Source organism: Cuculus canorus, chromosome 21 (assembly GCF_017976375.1).
Source record: "Cuculus canorus isolate bCucCan1 chromosome 21, bCucCan1.pri, whole genome shotgun sequence".
NCBI classification, from domain to species: domain Eukaryota; kingdom Metazoa; phylum Chordata; class Aves; order Cuculiformes; family Cuculidae; genus Cuculus; species Cuculus canorus.
The window spans coordinates 5,634,016-5,651,130 of NC_071421.1; the positions used below are offsets into that span (position 1 = coordinate 5,634,016).

The 17,115-nt window shown below is 46.1% G+C and overlaps 1 protein-coding gene and 1 long non-coding RNA gene across 3 annotated transcripts in view; one reads left to right on the forward strand and one right to left on the reverse strand.

Moving 5' to 3' along the window:
- The window catches only part of LOC128854248 (uncharacterized), a 23,093-nt gene extending 11,495 nt beyond the window's left edge, over positions 1 to 11,598 (forward strand). Inside the window, exons 2-5 of one of the 2 annotated variants that reach the window (XR_008453233.1) lie at positions 4,543 to 4,650; positions 6,913 to 7,045; positions 8,284 to 8,489; positions 10,716 to 11,598. This is a non-coding gene — a long non-coding RNA (uncharacterized LOC128854248). The remainder of the gene's footprint in view (positions 1 to 4,542; positions 4,651 to 6,912; positions 7,046 to 8,283; positions 8,490 to 10,715) is intronic. The other variant, XR_008453234.1, reaches the window with a different exon arrangement.
- KIAA2013 (KIAA2013 ortholog) lies at positions 9,107 to 13,870 on the reverse strand. Its single transcript, XM_054085824.1, has 3 exons — positions 12,848 to 13,870; positions 11,602 to 12,455; positions 9,107 to 10,145 (listed from the first exon to the last, which is right to left on the reverse strand). Exons 1-3 carry the CDS (start codon positions 13,779 to 13,781, stop codon positions 10,107 to 10,109), a joined length of 1,827 nt encoding a protein of 608 aa, XP_053941799.1. The 5' UTR covers positions 13,782 to 13,870; the 3' UTR covers positions 9,107 to 10,106.
- Positions 13,871 to 17,115: the final 3,245 nt, after the last annotated feature.

The following is a 17,115-nucleotide window of genomic DNA, read 5'->3' on the forward strand; positions in this document are numbered from 1 at the left end:
GCCTTTGTCACCCTCTTTCTCCACTTGTTTCCATTTGCTTTCCAGAAATGGCATAAGGGATGCGACTCAATTTCCTATGTGGATGCAGAGAGCTTCTCTTGCTTGTTTGATAACCGGTGAATGTACAGGGGTAGCGGGGACTGCAGATCATGCATGTCCTGGTTCTGTAGACCCATGGTAATTAGTTCTCTAGCCTGGGATGTGCTGCAGAGAATGCTCCTTCTCCCATGCAAACCTAATTTCACACTTGGCTTTTCCCAGTGTGTGTGTGTGGGGACGGTATTTGGAGTTTTCCTTTCACTGTGGTACCTAAGAGGTGTCGAGTGCAGGAGTGAGCCTGACTGGAGAGTAAGAATTGCACAGATTGTGCCCGAGTCACTTACGCAAGCTGGTGGACTCCATGCGAGAGGCTGTGTTTACCGTGTCCCCAAAAAGGCAATAGCGAGGCATTTTGTACCCGACAACTCCAGCTACGCAGGGTCCTGAGAAAATACAAGGGAGAGAGACAAGTGGGAAAAGTGCAGGGAGATGCCAAATGCAGACACTTTTGTGAGTCACGCTGGATCCTCAACGGCAGTTGGGAATACTTAGTGCATCCTGGGCCTGGCTGCACTGGGTTTACTTAAGGAGCAAAGTCATGATTTGATTAGCCGTAGCTAATTGGTGCTGATATCAGGGGAAGACGCAGTTTGCCAGAACTAAATTGTTTTACAGCCCTTTCGGCACTGATGCAAGCAACGGTCACTTTACCCCACTATTTCTTCTGGAACCAGGAGAAATACTCATCCCAGGGTCCTGTGGAGCATCAATGGCTTGTATAGAGATGCAGAATTCTTTTCTCCTCACACAATTAGACTGTCTTATTCTCTTCTTCTCGTGCCTTCACCCCAGCCCACTTACCTGTGTGTATCCCAGCCCGCAGCTGCAGTCTGCCCGTTGGCATATGAGGAATCACAACCTGACGAACTGCTGCCACCAGATCCAGAGACATTTTGGCGATCTCATCAGCGTGTTTGGTGCCATTCCTTTCCGGCAGGCCACTCACTACCATATAGGCATCACCAATGGTTTCCACCTGATGGGAAGGAGCACATGTCACTAAGTGGCAGGCACCATACCATTCTTTCAAAAGGAGACCAGCGTAAAATATATCTCAGCTGTCCACCGCTTGGCAAGCTGTGGTGTAGTCCCTGTGTGGTGGCGCGTCTTGGATTTCATGGCTTTTGGGCCAGCTGAATTTGATATTCACTAGAAAGAATTCAGCAACATCCTTGCTGTCAGGTTTGTACTCACCTTGTAAACATCATAAGACTCAATCCTGCTGTCGAAGCAGACGTACAGATTGTTGAGCATCTCAACAACTTGCAAGGGAGTACAGGAGGCAGCAATGCTTGTGAACCCCACGATGTCTGAGAAAAAGATAGTCACCTGTCGGAGGGAGAAAGGAAGTGTGAAGGTAAGGTCTCCAGGCAGAGCCTCCCAAGAGTTTGGGGAGTTGTGAAACCGAGCAAGACAGCCTGAGGCACAGGCTGCACCTAAAAACAGTGCTGCAGAACTGAACAAATACAGTCTAAACTAACAAGCTCTGGCTCTGAATTGTTCTCTGTTACTTTGATGGATGAAATTAATGTTTGCCTCCAAAGTTTATCATCTCTGGTTCTCTGAATAACTTGTGCTTGGTGAGAGACTGAAAGTCAAATGGTTTGAATCTCACGAGCAGTGATTAACAGACTTCAAGCAGTGCCTAGTTTTTCTTTTAAAGTCATTTAAACTATAGTAGAGATCAGAACTGGGTACCTGAACAAACTGATGTGAAAACTCAGCTGCTGTCTCTGCCCTTGTTGGATTGGGAAATACTAACTGGAATTGGTTTCTCTTCAAATGATGTTTATCTTTGTTATGATCAAGTAACTTACAGGGAAATTCACTTTTGAAAGAATCACATTTTTAAAAGAAAGAACAACAGAAACTGTAAAAATTGAATTGAGGAAGGGAAATGTATGTTGTAGCTGTTGGCAAAGGACTAAGTGTTTGTTCTCTGTGCTGCCTGAACTTTGTCAGTGCTTAAACTAAAATTGTTCTTTTATTCACCATTGGTAATGCCAATTATCCAAAGAGCCACCTTTTCACTCCCTGCCTTGGTTCAGCTACTTTTGATGTCCTGAGTATTGTGAAATACAATTAATTGTGCAATTACAGGTTGTTGTGTCCATAATGATGCCTACAAATTAAATGCAAACATTTATTATTGTGTTTCACAGCTGAAAGTAACGGAGCGTCCAGGCAGGGAAGGGTGAATAGAATTGCAATTACTGTAGCCTGAGGATTTGGGCCGTGGGCTACAGAGCACAGCTGTGAAATTCAGCACTGACAGCAGCGCACAGGCAGAGCTGCTTGGGTTTATGTCAACAGGCTTTGTTACAGTTACACACTTGAGGCTACAAGATCATCCATCGCTATCATCCCTCTCCGAGTCCTATGCTCTCCTTTCAGTTATGCTTATGGAATCATACTGACAAGTACAGACAGGATTTGTTCTACGATGTTCTTTGATTCGTCCCATTTTACAAGGAGGAAACTCAGCTCTTGTTCCTGTGTACTCCTGATCTGACGCTGGCTGGCTCTCACGAGAGGGCTCTTAAGCCCAAAGAAGACAACCTGCCAACACAGGCTACGCTCCTAGGAATTTCTTCTCTTCTTCCTTCCCCAGCAGCCTAAGTGCTCCGTGGCACATTGCACAGCTCTTTCCAAAACCCATCATGACTATTTGGATTTCTACCTCCACTCAACTATGGGTGCAAAACCAAGTTCCTCAGAAATGGTGGCAAGGTAGGCACTTATTTAGGTGAACAGCATCCTTTCCATTTGCTAACCTGATCATAATTTTCTGCCTCAACTTTCTGGCATTTCCTTAGCTGGTTGGCCACAGATTTTGGCAACATCTGGTGTAAGAGGTCCTCAGCTAGCTGCCTCTCCCTTTTCAAGTCGTCTGTTTTTTCCTTGAGGTTCCTGGCATAATTGTGTATCCAATCTGTCATTTGCTTGAAGGACATCAGGACTATGGGGTAAATGAGGCAGGCTATCACAAACAGGCTGATCTTAAGGGTCACTATGGACAGGATTTCTTTAGATCTCTTGATGAGCCTTTCCTGTCCCTTCTGCAGAAGGCAGCTCTGTGCATAATGCAGTCCATTTGCCAAGGCTTCAGTGGGCACAAATTCGTTTGAGCCCAGGAATGGAGTGAGAAAAGAGATTCCTTCATTGTGGGTGAAATGAAGTGATAGATTGACATTATCCATCCAACACTTCTGTACGCTTTCTGAGGAGAACATAGCATAGTTCAGAATGGCAAGAAGCTGATGTAATGTTGTTTGAAAGCTTGTAGATGCTGGCATTAAGTGAACTTTTAGCACGACTTCTCTTATTTGAAGGATGAGTTTAAAAGCTACTATGTCTGCCCAGTCAGGATTGTATCTCATAGCTTTGAGGTCTTCACGGAGACTACCAAAATGCTCCAGCAGTTCAGAGACCACTCTAGAGAGCACCTGGCTGGCTTCAGCATCCCCTGTGCTATTGATTTTTTGTCTTATGTCGGCGATGTAAACTCTACAAATGGAGATTTTCTCCCTCTTACACTGGCAATTCTCACAATACAGTTCTGCTTCACCTGCCTTACAGAGGGAGTTTAAATTCCCCAGTAGCTGAGCATGAAATGATCCATTCCTCTTGTCTGCTGCTGGGAACAGCCAGCTGTGCCTTTCTTCCTGTAGGAGAGAGATGAGGCGAACAGCCCAAAGGTTTTCGCAGGATGCAAGTTCCTGAAGGGCTTTCGCTGTGTTTCTCCACACTTCTAAGCTGTTGTTCAAATCAAAAGAAATGGCTACAAGGAGGCTGCAGAGAGAGACCGTGCATGCTGTCAGAATCCTTTGAACTGTTTTTCTACCACCAGCATTGGAGGGGGGAGAACATCTAAAACAGAAAAAAAGAGAAAAAAATAACAATTTAATAATAATAATTTTAAAAGAGTGGAGGTCTCCGGTCCCTGAGTCTTTCTTGCAGCTCCTGAAAACATAACTGGAGCAAGTAGTGATGTTTCACATGCATTCTGAAACAAAGTACAAGGCTCATGCATTTGTTGTTGAAAGTGTTGTTGAAAGACAGATCTTATTGTATTTTGTGCCACCTGATGTTTTATTTTAAAAGTTGTCATAAAGAGACCATTTCCAGGACACTCAGAGCTGCAAAAGCACCTAAATGAGATCACGCAGTTTTTCTGTGAGCATTAAGACTGATAACACCATTTGCTGTAGGTTTTATTCTCTGTGGTGCTTCTATCCACATCCTAAGGAAGCCCGTGAAAGGTGGGTTACCGATTTCCACGGTCACAAACTGGAGCTGTGGGCTTCTTTTAGAAATTTTAGAGTTTATTCTTAATAGGAATTTCCAGATGATGGATAATGAGTGTCGATATGTTCAAATGAGCTCACAATCGACATCGATGTTCCATACAGCAATGTAACCTGCAATGATTTTCATTTCCAGAACTATTGATCAGTCATTTACAACCTTACATTAAGGATGCTCAGGAAAACAACTCAGGCTGTTATGCTGAAGCTGGAGACTCCTGAATAACTCTGCTCTTTCAGACAGGTGAAACTTTATTTTTAATAGGCTATAAAACCCCAGTAAAGCTGTTGCTCAGCAGAGGTTGGTATTGGGTAAAACAAGTTCCCGCTGGGCTCTTTGCAGCAGAACAACAGTCAATGGTTGTGAAGCAGAAGAAAAGCAATAGTAGTCCCCAAAGATGATAACCAGCCATGTTTTCTCTTATTTCTCTAATACAATTGATGTTTAATAATATATATATTTATTTATTTTTAATCCAAAGTCAACAACTGCAAGATGTCTGACTGAAAGGAACCGCAAGCCTAGAAAGAATTATCTCTGAACCCAGACACGTTTCTGTTCCCACATAAACTTCCAATCTTTTCCTTACAGTACCTACTGCTTAATTTAGAGTTGCTTGTCCTCTGTTTTTAAGCAATCATTTTACTTTTGAATCCACCAAAATATGTGCCAGGAGGGAGAATAAAAACACAGCCAAAATCCACCTTGATTTTATGCTGCCTACCTTTTATTACAATTAAAAAAATATAAATAAAGGCTTTAATTTAGTATGAGGTTACTAAAATAATCAGTTCTGCTTGTGCTTTGCAACAAAATCCTCGTTGTGTGTGTGTCAGCCGACAGTGACAGTACGGAGGACTTCACCTGGCACTGAATGACTTAAAAATGAGCAATGGGGAAGGGAACAGGTCTGCATGGGTGCTGCGGACACTAATGCTAGATGCTACCCTTCCCTTGCTAAGTCCCAAGATCACAGGGCATTAAAAACCTCTCTGTAAAAGCATTTTGTGGCTCCAAACTCACCCGCTTGGACCTGCTTGCACCCGCGCTGCCTTCCCGCTGGGCATGGCCACCGCTCGCTCTGGTGAGTCTTGCAGGCTGCCTGCAGCCCTGCCTGGATTTCCCACCCCTTTCCCCCAGAGCTGTTCCTGTGGCTCTCCAACTCTTCCTCCTGCCCGACGTCTTCACAGCACGCTCATATCTTCCCCAGGTGAGGGTAGGAACCTCCGGCCCAGAGCAAGGGAAAGCCTGGAAAAAGTCTCCAGTGTTATTCCTAAATACAGGCTCTGGTACAACACACAGACAGAAGTGACAGGGACACATTTCCCTTTCATGTTGCAGTATGGTTAGGTATGATACTTCTGTTGTTAAAAGCATCATTTTCCAGCTCTTTGCGATCAAAGGTGATGCGATTCTGACTTAGTTCAAACTGTTTTCCATTTTGGCATCTATCATCCAGTTCTTGGATCAGTTGGTTGCCATAACCTATAAAAACATAAAGGAAGTTAAAAATCAGATCATGAGACCCAGAGATTTGTGAGTAGGATGTGTTGCATCCAAGAAGCAGGATTTCAAGAACTGAAATAAGATTGTTGCTTTTCGGTCACTTTTTAGATTAAAGTTTGTAAAGCCAAAGCTGACGACACCGTGCACTTCCCACCTGCCATCTGCACCCTGGCAGTTCAGTGGGCCACCACCTGTTCAAAAGAGGTGCAAGGGAGCAAGGAGGCCAATACATCAACAGGAAAGATTCCTCCACCCTCAAGGCAAAGGGGAAATCAATGGACTGTAGAACTGTCCAATTCCTGCTGGCAGCTTTCTGGAAATTTCTGGTACATACCTGCAGCTGCCAGAGTCAGCCCAGCAAAGAGGACTCCAAGCATGATGTCGGTAGCTGTGTACTGCAGGCTCCACTTTGCAAACCATTATATATGTTATTGTTTATCTCTGGGACACGTGACTTAAAATGATGTGCTATTCTGATACCAATGGGAAACTCATAAAATGATGGGATAATTTTTGTATGCACAAGTGCCTAAAAATTACCAGTTTTGATGGACCTTGGATCCAGGCTATATAAAAAATTTGGTTAAAAATAATTCCAGCTGAGTTGGGTGTCACCTGTAGCAGCTGTTCGCTTTCCCATCGCCTTGGAAGTTCATCACAAAGGTGTTTTCAGAAGGGAAATGTTAAATCATAGAACAGTTTGGGTTGGAAAAGACCTTAAAGATCATCCAGTTCCAACCCCCCTGCCATGGGCAGGGACACCTACTGGAGAATGACTTATTCTAACACCGGATGGTTTGTCAGCATTAACATTCTAATACATCCAGAGAGAGACTTCAGTGAGTCAGTGGGGTTGGATCAGGTGATTTTAGAGGCCCTCTTCCAATCTTATCATGTGATTCCGTGACTGCTTGAGATTCTATTTCTATTTTGGTTTGGTTTGTGACTGAAGGCAGCTGCCACTTTGTACTGACTGAAAACCTGTATCCTCTTTTCTAGATCAAGTTGCACATGTTTGAGCCTGCCATACTTCTTCAATAAAACAAACTGTAATCGCTTTGAAGTGGAAGATGTTTCAAGCGATACAAAGAACCAGCTGTCCACGATGACGGAGAAACACTGGTGTAGCATGGTGAGCCACACTTCATTTCTTTCTTATGTACCTGCAATTATTAGATCAGCGGCACATCCCTGTACATTGCAAATGAGCATTTTTACACCCCAAATCAGCACGCTGACCTGTGCTATGATGCAGTGTAAAGCTTATGGATGCAAAAAGGTAAACCATTTCACCACTGGGACAAACCACGCAGAGCAGGCATTTAGATCACTACAGCACTGCTGCCACAAAAGAAAGCACCCCTAATTCATTAGTGGAGGTTTGAGATCAATGACTTTGTATCAACACTTACTACTGTGTCTCTTTCTTGTTTTCTTCTAGGATGGGAATTTTCCATCCTCTGTTATGTTTCCATCTGTCTACCCTTCACCAGACAAATGTCTCTCCCGTAAGCCAAGTGACACATAGGGAGCAAACTTACTAGAATGGAAAGAAATGCCATAATGGTGGTTTCGTAACCAGAGTTGCGTTGTGCATACAGACCAAGCTAGAGATTTTAGAAAAGCTGAAATGAATCTGATGTCAGCATTAACAAGCAGCAAAATCCCTGATTTTCAAAGCTTCCATGCAGCAGTAGGTACTGATTTGAAGGAAAGATGCCTGGAGCACACATGTGGAAAGCAGAAATACATAATGCTTTGCTATTTTGTCCTCTTTTCAGGAATGTATTATCCTACTGAAACAATAGCACTTGAGAAAGCTGTGTTCTGAATTTCAAATGGAATCAACCAAAGTCTGTTCTGGCATCTTGTATTTATTATCTGACAAAGCATAAGTCAGAATTAACTGAGTGCAGAATTGAGATTCTAAATGTTTTTCATGAATTAACTGGCTCTTCTTAATGTCTGAATTTACAACCTGAACAACATACTGTGCTTTTCAGTTTAATTTCCATGCCAGTATCATTTTCATTGAATACCAACTAAAAATAAGTATAAATTTTGGATGTTCACTTACTGTTTCAGTTTCCCTGTTTCATGAGTGTGCTAGTAAACACGGACTTTTTTTTTTAGATTTCTAAGCATTTCTGCAATCAATTCACAAATAACCTTCTGCTATCTTCACACTGTAAACAGAGAAACCATATTCTTTCTTTTTCTTCTTTGTAAAGGAATTTTGAAACGGTTCTTTTATCCTGTGGGGGAAGACTCATAGGAATCATCATATTTTCATGATGAAACACTCTCAAAGCTTTTTGTTGTTGTTCCACTCCTGCCATATGTTAACGATTGCTTATCCATTTTTTCCAGGTCTAGTCTAAACGGGCTGAAGTATCTTTCTTGGACTCACTGGGCATCACACTGTTGGCAGTTCTGCCAGTGAACATCAAAAGGCTCAGCCTCCAGCTTGGTGGCTTGGAAACAGCTCCCTAGAAGCTCTTATCATCTTTATGCCAGATGTTTAACAGAAACTAAGCAGCCCATGGACCTTCAGTAAGACAGAGCAGGAATTTCTGGTATGTTCTGTTAAAGCGTAATAGCTGGTATCTCTTTTAATGCACAATGTACTTAGTGTACATTTTATAACGTACCCCATTCCCTCACAGAGTAGTGCTGGACCACTTAGTAAATCTTTGCAGTTAAGTAACAGACACTGAAACCCGCTTTTCTGAGGGAGGTTTTTCGAAACTAGACAATAACCTATTTAAAAATGGGAAGTTAAATCCAGCCCCAGCTTCTCACTGGGAGCACCAAATGTGCCAAATTCATTACTTGGTGGATGGCCATTAAATCTGCTGCTTTGACTGCTCCCTGGGTTCATTTCTGTGCATTCTTAAAACTAAACTTTGGCCTGCGTGCCTCAAGATAGGACAAGGTTAAGCAAAGCCAGGGAAATGGTATCAGCACCACTCTGTATGTTTCAGTCTCGTATTGTGCCTTCCAAATTGTCTGTTTCCAGCTTAGACTCATTTAGGTATTATTTGCCACACTGTATTTGCTTTTAATGCAAGCACTTCTGTAGTCTGTACTTGCCACACAGGTGACATAAAGTTCTGCTTGTTTTAACTGGGTGGGAAGCACAGGGAGGAGAGAACGCAGATCACAAACAAATGACACAACCACCATTTGGTCATCAGATTAGACTGAAAGATATTTATTTAGAAACAACACCTTTGGTATTTTAAAACCAAACAACCTTTAAATCACTAGAAAGTGGGATGTCTCCCCCCACAGCCAAAACAAATCAATGTGCAGTCTCATTATGCTCAGAACAGGAAACCTGCAGATCAGCATTTCCAAGTGTAAATCCAGAAAACAATTTCATTAAATTGGTTTTGCACTCTACAATCATAAAGGCCAAAAAACCTATTACCGTCACTTATATATCCACAGTTCGATTGACTGACTTGTTACTTAAGTGGAGGCAAAATTAACATCCTCCCCCGCCCCCCAAAGCAATAAATTAAGAATTATGTACCAGAAAGGAAATTACACTACAGTTTTCTACTTAAGTTAACTCCCTGAAGGGAATCATCATTCTTTATCTTCCTGTAGGATTAAAAAACAAATCAAAATATCAAAGGGCTTGGTGGATCTTCCAAGTATTTTCACCAAATGGATTACTCTTAGGGAACTCAACAGCTTACAAGGAAAAAGAAACATCTGTTACACAAGTGTCTGGGATAAACTCTTACAACCACACCTTCCAAGTCTCAGACTCCTCTCTTAACAAGGCACAAAAGGATTGTTGCTTTCAAAAGGTCCTTGTTCTCAGCTGCGAAATTGTCAGATGTCTTGTGCAAATGGAGGCTGAAAGCAGGACTAAGTTCACTTGGACACTGAGATGTTCCCATTCAATCAATAAAACAGGGTGTTACTTCAACACCATTAGTCTTCCTTACTGCTACAGAGATTCTGAGCTTCAGCTGGCTTCCACTTCATCCCAGCTTCTGGAATCAAGTTCTGCAGCACCTTCGTTTTAAGAAGGTCCAATTAAGATGAGGCAACAGATGTTTGCTGCGCACTGCAAGGCTTTTTGCAGTGCAAGGCTTTTTGCAGTGTCAAGAAGGAAAAGGTGTTACATCAGCCCTGGTGCGCAGCTGTGAATCTTCTCGGCATTTCAGAGCATAGAGTCAGGGACAGTTACTTGCAGAAATGGTTAACAAGTTGTTCTGTGAAAGGCAGAATGCAAGTCTCAGAGCTGACAAAGGCAACCAGAGAGACAGCAGTGCAAAAAGGACACAATTTTATCATTTCAAGGACATGTTTCAGTATGCATGTCAGGGTGCAGCTGTATACACAATAAATGACATTACTTCCTTGTTCCTTCCTCCTTTTGCACTAAGGTTTGGATCATGCTCATAGGCTTGTAGCTGCAGTTGTCTTTGATCTACAGATCTAGTCTACCTCCTCCTAGATTAGTTTGCCCAGCCACAAGCACCTTCGCCTCTCATTCTCTCAGGGGACAACAGGCATTGGGACCTGCCTAGGATCAGGCCTGACGACCAGCGCTCAACATGACAAAGCCAGAGAGCTGAGAAGAAAAGTGCTGAATTCACCCCTTACATATTCACTGTCAAGTTTAGTCCAGTACCTCTGCCCAGCTTTAACCTTCCAGAATTGAATTTGCTTCTATAATTTGGAAAAACAGAGCAATCTAACACTAAACTTTTCTGTTGGCAGCTCTATTTAACTATGTCACTTTTTATTTCTTCTTTTTTTTCTTTTTTTTTTTAAACAAGCCCCAGTTAACTCTGTTCAACCCCAGGGAGGGATGGACGCCTCTGAACAATACAGCTAGGACACACAGCAAATCCAGTCTCATCTTTCATTTCTGCTCTGTATCCACACACAACCAGAAAGTACAAGTACTGAGAGCACGAATCACCACCTACTGCCTATTCTGTGCTCAGTTTTTACCAGAGACTAAGTTTTCTAAAGCAAGATGCAGTAAAGCTTGAAGTCAGAACCTCCAACTCACAGTAAAAAGCACTCAGTACTTTTTTTTAAACACAGCTACGTTGTATTTTGTCTGAATGGGACAAACCCTGACTGGGCACATTCCCAAAATGATGGTGGTAAACATGGTTTGATGGAGAAGTGCAGTGTCTACAGGTCTGTGAACATTCACCAGGAGTCCCAACAAGTCATCACCTTGGCCTAGAAACACCAGTTTGCATTTGTGTGTTCTTGTACGACACATCACACGCTCACACCAGGCAGACAAGCATGCGCGTCTCCCACGCAGCAGTAAAGACAAGTACAGCAGCGTTCTCACAAGCATTTCAGAAGACATGATCTTGTTACACAGCTCCAACTGCAGGCTTCAAAACAAGCAACGTCCTACACCAATGTGTGGAAAAAAGACAGAGGCTCCATCTGCCTCAACCTGCAGCCTTACAAATACTTAAGAAGGACAGACAATGGATTTATCTTTCCTAAGGTTTGTGAGCCCTACTGCTCCAATCCCTGCCCTAATCCTACATCTCGCAAGAAGGGGTCACAGATCACTTGTTGCAAGAGACTGAAAATCCTCACAGTCCAAGACAGAACCTTCCTAGGCACAGCTGACAGAAAATCAGGTGGACAACACACAGTAGACAGCAGCCAGAAGCAGCCACCTTATACCTTACTCCTGAAGAGCGGCTTCGCTCCTGGCCCGCAATATTCATTGTAGATGAGTTTGAACAGAAACAAGTGAAACAACGTGATCAAGGAGGCCACACTGAACCAGAAGAGGAAGGGTAAGCCTGGGTATTGCTTGGCCATGTGTTCCTCATGGGCCAGAATAGCTTTTAGATGGAGTGTGTGTCTCAGGTCCTGCAAATGAACCAAATCTGTCGAAATATAAAGCAGTGGTGTGATGGGTTGAGTCACCATGACGGGGAACGTATGGCCTCGTGCCTCTGAGGTCAGCTCCACAGGCTCGTTCATACAGCCTGCCTCACAAGCATATAGTTTAACAGGCTTGTCTTGGAATTTCACAGACACATGCAAGAAGGGCTTTCCTTCAGCATCCAGCAGAACCGCTAGATTAATCAAGTCCTTATTGTAATGGATCCCACGTAAGGAATAGCTGTTATGAAGTACATCAGGGTCAGCCTGAAACTGAAGGTGGTTTTCTGTGAACTGCAGACCCCCAAAACTAAGCACCATTCCCTGCATAAGTCCATGGACTCCAGCTGCCACAAGACCCTTGCATCCCCGTTTCTGGAGAGTTAGCTTCCACAGGTCTGAGAGCTGCAAGACGTGGGCGACACTGGTCAGCTTTGCTGGCCACAGGTTCTCTGCATGCATGGTCGCGTGGCCACTGAAGCAGTGGTCAGCATAGTTCAGGCTGGCTTCCATTTTTTCTCTGTCCTCACGACTAATGAGCGGATCCAGCAGAGGAGCCGGCATGCTCGACAGCACGTAGTAGAGGGTCATGTTAACAGTCTCACTGGATGGTGTGTGCGAATCTGTGATCTTTCTCATTTCAATCCCTGTAATAAAAGAGAACAACCACAACTCAGAGAATCACACATGAGTATGACATTAACCAAGAAAAAAAGATCAAACACGTGTGTCATTATTCAACAAACAGGCATTCTTTGTAACAGGCAGGCAAGCCATTGCATCCAGAGTTTTGATTAGAAATGTTCTTCTATCATTGTCTTTAATGTAAATGTATTTCACCTAAAGTAAGGAATACTGCACTTCAGTGAAGTCTGCTGGGTTCCAAACCAGGAACACTGTTTTATTTTCCCACAACATGCCTTGTGACTCCTGAGAGAAATCCGTCAGGAAAAGCAGAGCCTCTTACTGCAGCCAGGCCGCTTTGTTTTCAGCTGCCCTCCTCAGCACCCCTCTGGAAGTGAAGCATTACTTCCCTTACCTGAAATGAACAGGTCTGACCAGGTCTGTCGGTGTTCCTGGAGAAGATCTTCCACCGCCATCTGCATCACCTCCAGCATCTCCTTTTTGGCTGACTCTCTCAGCTTGCTGAAGGTCTCCTCTAGCCTGGAGACCTCGATGGGCTCCGAGGTGTACACCACAGAGAGCAGGGTTTCGTCGAATTGGGATTTGGGTGCCACCTGCACCCGGCTCACCAGCTTCTTGGCCGCCACCACCATCAACACCACCTTGGAGCTGCCGGCCAGTAACAGGCGGCCAGAAGAGAGCAGGAACTGCCTCTCCTCCACCTTCTCCAGGCTGGTGGTGAACCTGCCACCCAACGTGGGCGCGGTCCCGGGCCCCGACACCTCGAAAGCGGCCACGCGTTCCGTGGGGTTGGTGATGCGGATGCGCTGCAGGTAGAGATGGGGCCGGCTCCGGTGGGCCACCACCTCCTCCCTCACCGTCACGCAATCCGCGGCGCTCGCCCCGGGCCCGGTTTGAACGCACCTCACCCTCTTCACCGCCCCGTCCCGCAGCGCCGCCGCCACCGCCCTCGCCTCCCCTCTCCCTCCCAGCACCTTCAGCCTCACCAAAGCCGGATACTCGGTGGGCAGCGCCGCTCCTCCTCCTCCCCGCACCCACAGCTTCCCCGCGGCCGCGTCCAGCAGCACGAAGCCGTTCCCCGCCAGCTCCAGCCCCTCGGGCAGCGCGAAGGCATCGCCGCGCTCGGCCTGCGCCCTCCACGCGCCCGCGCCCGCCTGCGCGCACAGAGCTGCGGCCCCGCGCGGCTCCGCGCCCCGCGCCGCACCCCGCCGCGCCGCGCCCAGCCACCAGTAGGCGCCCAGCAGCAGCGCGGGCAGGAGCAGCAGCCGCCGCGCCCAGCTGCTCGACAGCAGCCCCGGCAGCCCCTTCAGCCGCTGCTGCAGCCACATTGGGGGCCGCGCGCCAAGGCCTCGCTCGCGGCTCTCACGGCGCCGCCATCGCCCGCAACGCCGCGGCGAGCGCTTTACGGCGCGCTTGTTTTGCGACGTTTTGCGACAGGCGCGGGGAGGTGCGTACGCCCACAGTTCGGCTCCCCGCCCCCCCTTTAATGCTTCTGAGCCCTCGGCAACCCCGACTACGGGTCATAGAACCAGAGAATCATACAGTTGTTTGGGTGTAAGGGACTTCAAAGCGCATCCAGTTCCAACCCCCCTGCCATGGGCAGGGACACCTCCCACTGGATCAGAGGGCTCAAAGCCCCATCCAACCTGGCCTGGAACCCCTTCAGGGATGGGGCAGCCACCACTGCTCTGGGCAGCCTGGGCCAGGGCCTCCCCACCCTCATGGTGAAAAAATTCCTCATTATGTCCAGTCTAAATCTGCCTCTCTCCACTTTATACCCATTGCCCCTCGCAGAATCACCCAGCTGGAAAAGATCTCTTGGATCATCGAGTCCAACCATTCCTATCAACCACTAAACCATGTCCCTGAGCACCTCGTCTACCCATCTTTTAAATACCTCCAGGGATGGTGAATCCCCCACCTCCCTGGGCAGCTGTTCCAGTGCCCGATGACTCTTTCTGTGAAAAATTTTTCTCTGATATCCAGTCTTACCCTCCCCTGGCACAGCTTCAGGCCATTCCCCCTTGTCCTGTCCCCTGTCACTTGGGAGCAGAGCCCAGCTCCCTCCTCTCCACAACCTCCTTTCAGGTAGTTGTAGAGAGCGATAAGATCTTCTCTCAGCCTCCTCTTCTCCAGGCTAAACACCCCCAGGTCCCTCAGCCGCTCCTCATAAGACTTGTTCTCCGTCCCCTTCACCAGCTTTGTTGCTCTTCTCTGGACACACTCCAGAGCCTCAACAACCTTCTTGTAGCGAGGGGCCCAGAACTGCACCCAGGATTTGAGGTGCAGCCTCACCAGTGCCGAGTCCAGGGGCAGAACAACCTCCCTGGACCTGCTGGCCACACCGTTCCCTTTGGAAACAGTCCCTTCCCAGCTTTCTTGTAGCCCCTTTCAGGCACTTCACACTAGCTTTAAACTAGATGTGAAGGGGGACAACATCAGGCTAGTCTGTGATAAATGGTGAGAGGACAGATGTCAGGGAGAATACTTCTCCAAAACACCTTACAGGTAATAAAAGGTCCACTAGGAAGGTGATGCAACTGGCAGCCCAGATAAAGTGAAAGAAAAAGGGGCTACAAGAAAGCTGGGGAGGGACTGTTCACAAAGGCTTGTAGTGATAGGATGAGGGGGAACGGGTATAAACTGGAGAGGGGCAGATTTAGACTGGACATAAGGAAGAATTTCTTCACCATGAGAGTGGTGAGGCCCTGGCCCAGGTTGCCCAGGGAAGCTGTGGCTGCCCCATCCCTGGAGGGGTTCCAGGCCAGGTTGGATGGGCCTTGGGCAGCCTGAGCCAGTGGGAGGTGTCCCTGCCCATGGCAGGGGGTTGGAACTGGATGATCTTTAAGGTCCCTTCCAACCCAAACTATTCTATGATTCTATGATTCTAAGGTCGCTCTGAGGTCTCCTCAGAGTCTTCTCTTCTCCAGGCTGAACAAGCCCAACTCTCTCAGCCTGTCCTTGTATGGAAGGTGCTCCAGATCATCTTTGTAGCCTCCTCTGGACCCGTTCCAACAGCTCCAGATCCTCCTTACGTTGAGGATTCCAGAACTGGACACAATACTCTAGATGAGGTCTCACAAGAGAGGAATAGAGGGGCAAGAGAGGAATAGAGGGACATCCCTGGGTCCCTCCCTGAACCTCCTGCCTCCTCCTGCCCCACTGAGGTGTTTGTGACTGCCCCAATAGAGGAAATGTCCAGAATTCTCCATCAGTCCAGTTTGCCACTGTTACCTCAGCAGAGCCTCGCTTGGGAAAGCAAGGTCTACTCGATCAAATTTTATTGCACCACGTAGTAAAGAGAGGAACCAAAGTGATGATGTGACCACAGAAAGCTTTGTATTCCAGCTCTCCAAAGACAGTAGCAAACCCTACAGAACTGCGTCCAGTTAAAATAAACTGTGAAATTGCTGACCAGGCAGAGCCAGGGAACCTGCTCAGTGAAGGAAGCAGCCCAGGCGCTTTCTTAACATTAATGGTCTGTGTCATGTGGAACACGGGAATCTGTCCTAGCGGTGGGTGAGCCCCCCGTTCCTGGCTGCATGGGGGCCAGTGTTGTCTCTGGTGCGCTTTGAGGCTGCTTCAAAACCCTAGTTCTGATCCTTTCAGTTTTTAGGAAGTTGCTGCTTTGCTTGGAGCACGTGTTGCACGTACTCATTGGAACATCTGCATTGGCAGCTGCTTCTGTTTAAAAAGACAGGCAGCCGATTCCAGCCGTGCCGCACAAAGCAGTACAAACATAGAAACTGGAGGGGGAGAAAAAGCGCATGGTGTGTTGGCATAGCTGCAGAACGCAAACAGCTGGCAAACAGGGATAGTCTGAGTATGGCGGTATAAACAATGACGCATTCATGATTTCTGCTGTGCAAAACCCCTTTCATTTGAGAACGGAGAGATTTAACTTCATTAAAATGAGAAACTTGCCATTTTTGAAACCCTAGCGTGAGTCACAGACCTGAGACTGAGGTTTGAAGGGCTGAACACCTTTGCCTCCTGACTTCAAAACAGTTATCGGGGGGTTGATCCTGGCCTGTAAAATACTGAAGAAATCTCAAGTGAAAGTCTGTTTTCCTAATCTGTTTTTCTTTTTTTTTTTTTTTTTTAATTAGTGAAACTGGAAGAAGGAAGTTTCCTGAAATCACCATCTTGGGGAGAGCTAGCGTTTCCTTGGACTGTTGCCTGCAGTACATTGTTTGAGCCTGAGGACTGTTCTGTTTGCCTGGTAATTATTAGGGAATTCCTGCTTTAGGGAGAGGGAGCAGAAACAAAAGTGCTTTGAACACACTCAGGAATATTCTCAGTGAACAAACAATAAAGGTAGTACTTGGGGAGGATGGAGAATACTAGTTAGCTACAGGGTGACCCTTTTAACTTGTGCTTAATTTTTTCTCCTCTAAGATCATGCCTACTTGTTTTTATTTTGAAAATCTGAATCCTGTAATATCTGTGATTTCTGTTCACGTAAAGAGGTGCTTTACTGACAGAAAACAGCAGACCTGGGCCTCAGAACTTTACACAGCCAATTTTTTCATTAAAACTGAAGTCCGAATGGGGAAGACTTCTGCATTATCCCAATGCTGTCATGATACCCTTTATGTTTCCAGCTGTGTTTCACAGCCCCAGTCCAGTTAAGCGACACATACCATGTTGAGGGATCACGTT

Coding starts and splice junctions, on each gene's coding strand:
- KIAA2013 (XM_054085824.1), bottom strand. CDS start 13,781: ATGTGGCTGCAGCAGCGGCTGAAGGGGCTGCCGGGGCTGCTGTCGAGC. Junction 12,456..12,847: donor GTCAGACCTGTTCATTTCAG/GTAAGGGAAGTA, acceptor CTTTTATTACAG/GGATTGAAATGAGAAAGATC. Junction 10,146..11,601: donor AGCCGCTCTTCAGGAGTAAG/GTATAAGGTGGC, acceptor TGCCTTTCACAG/AACAACTTGTTAACCATTTC.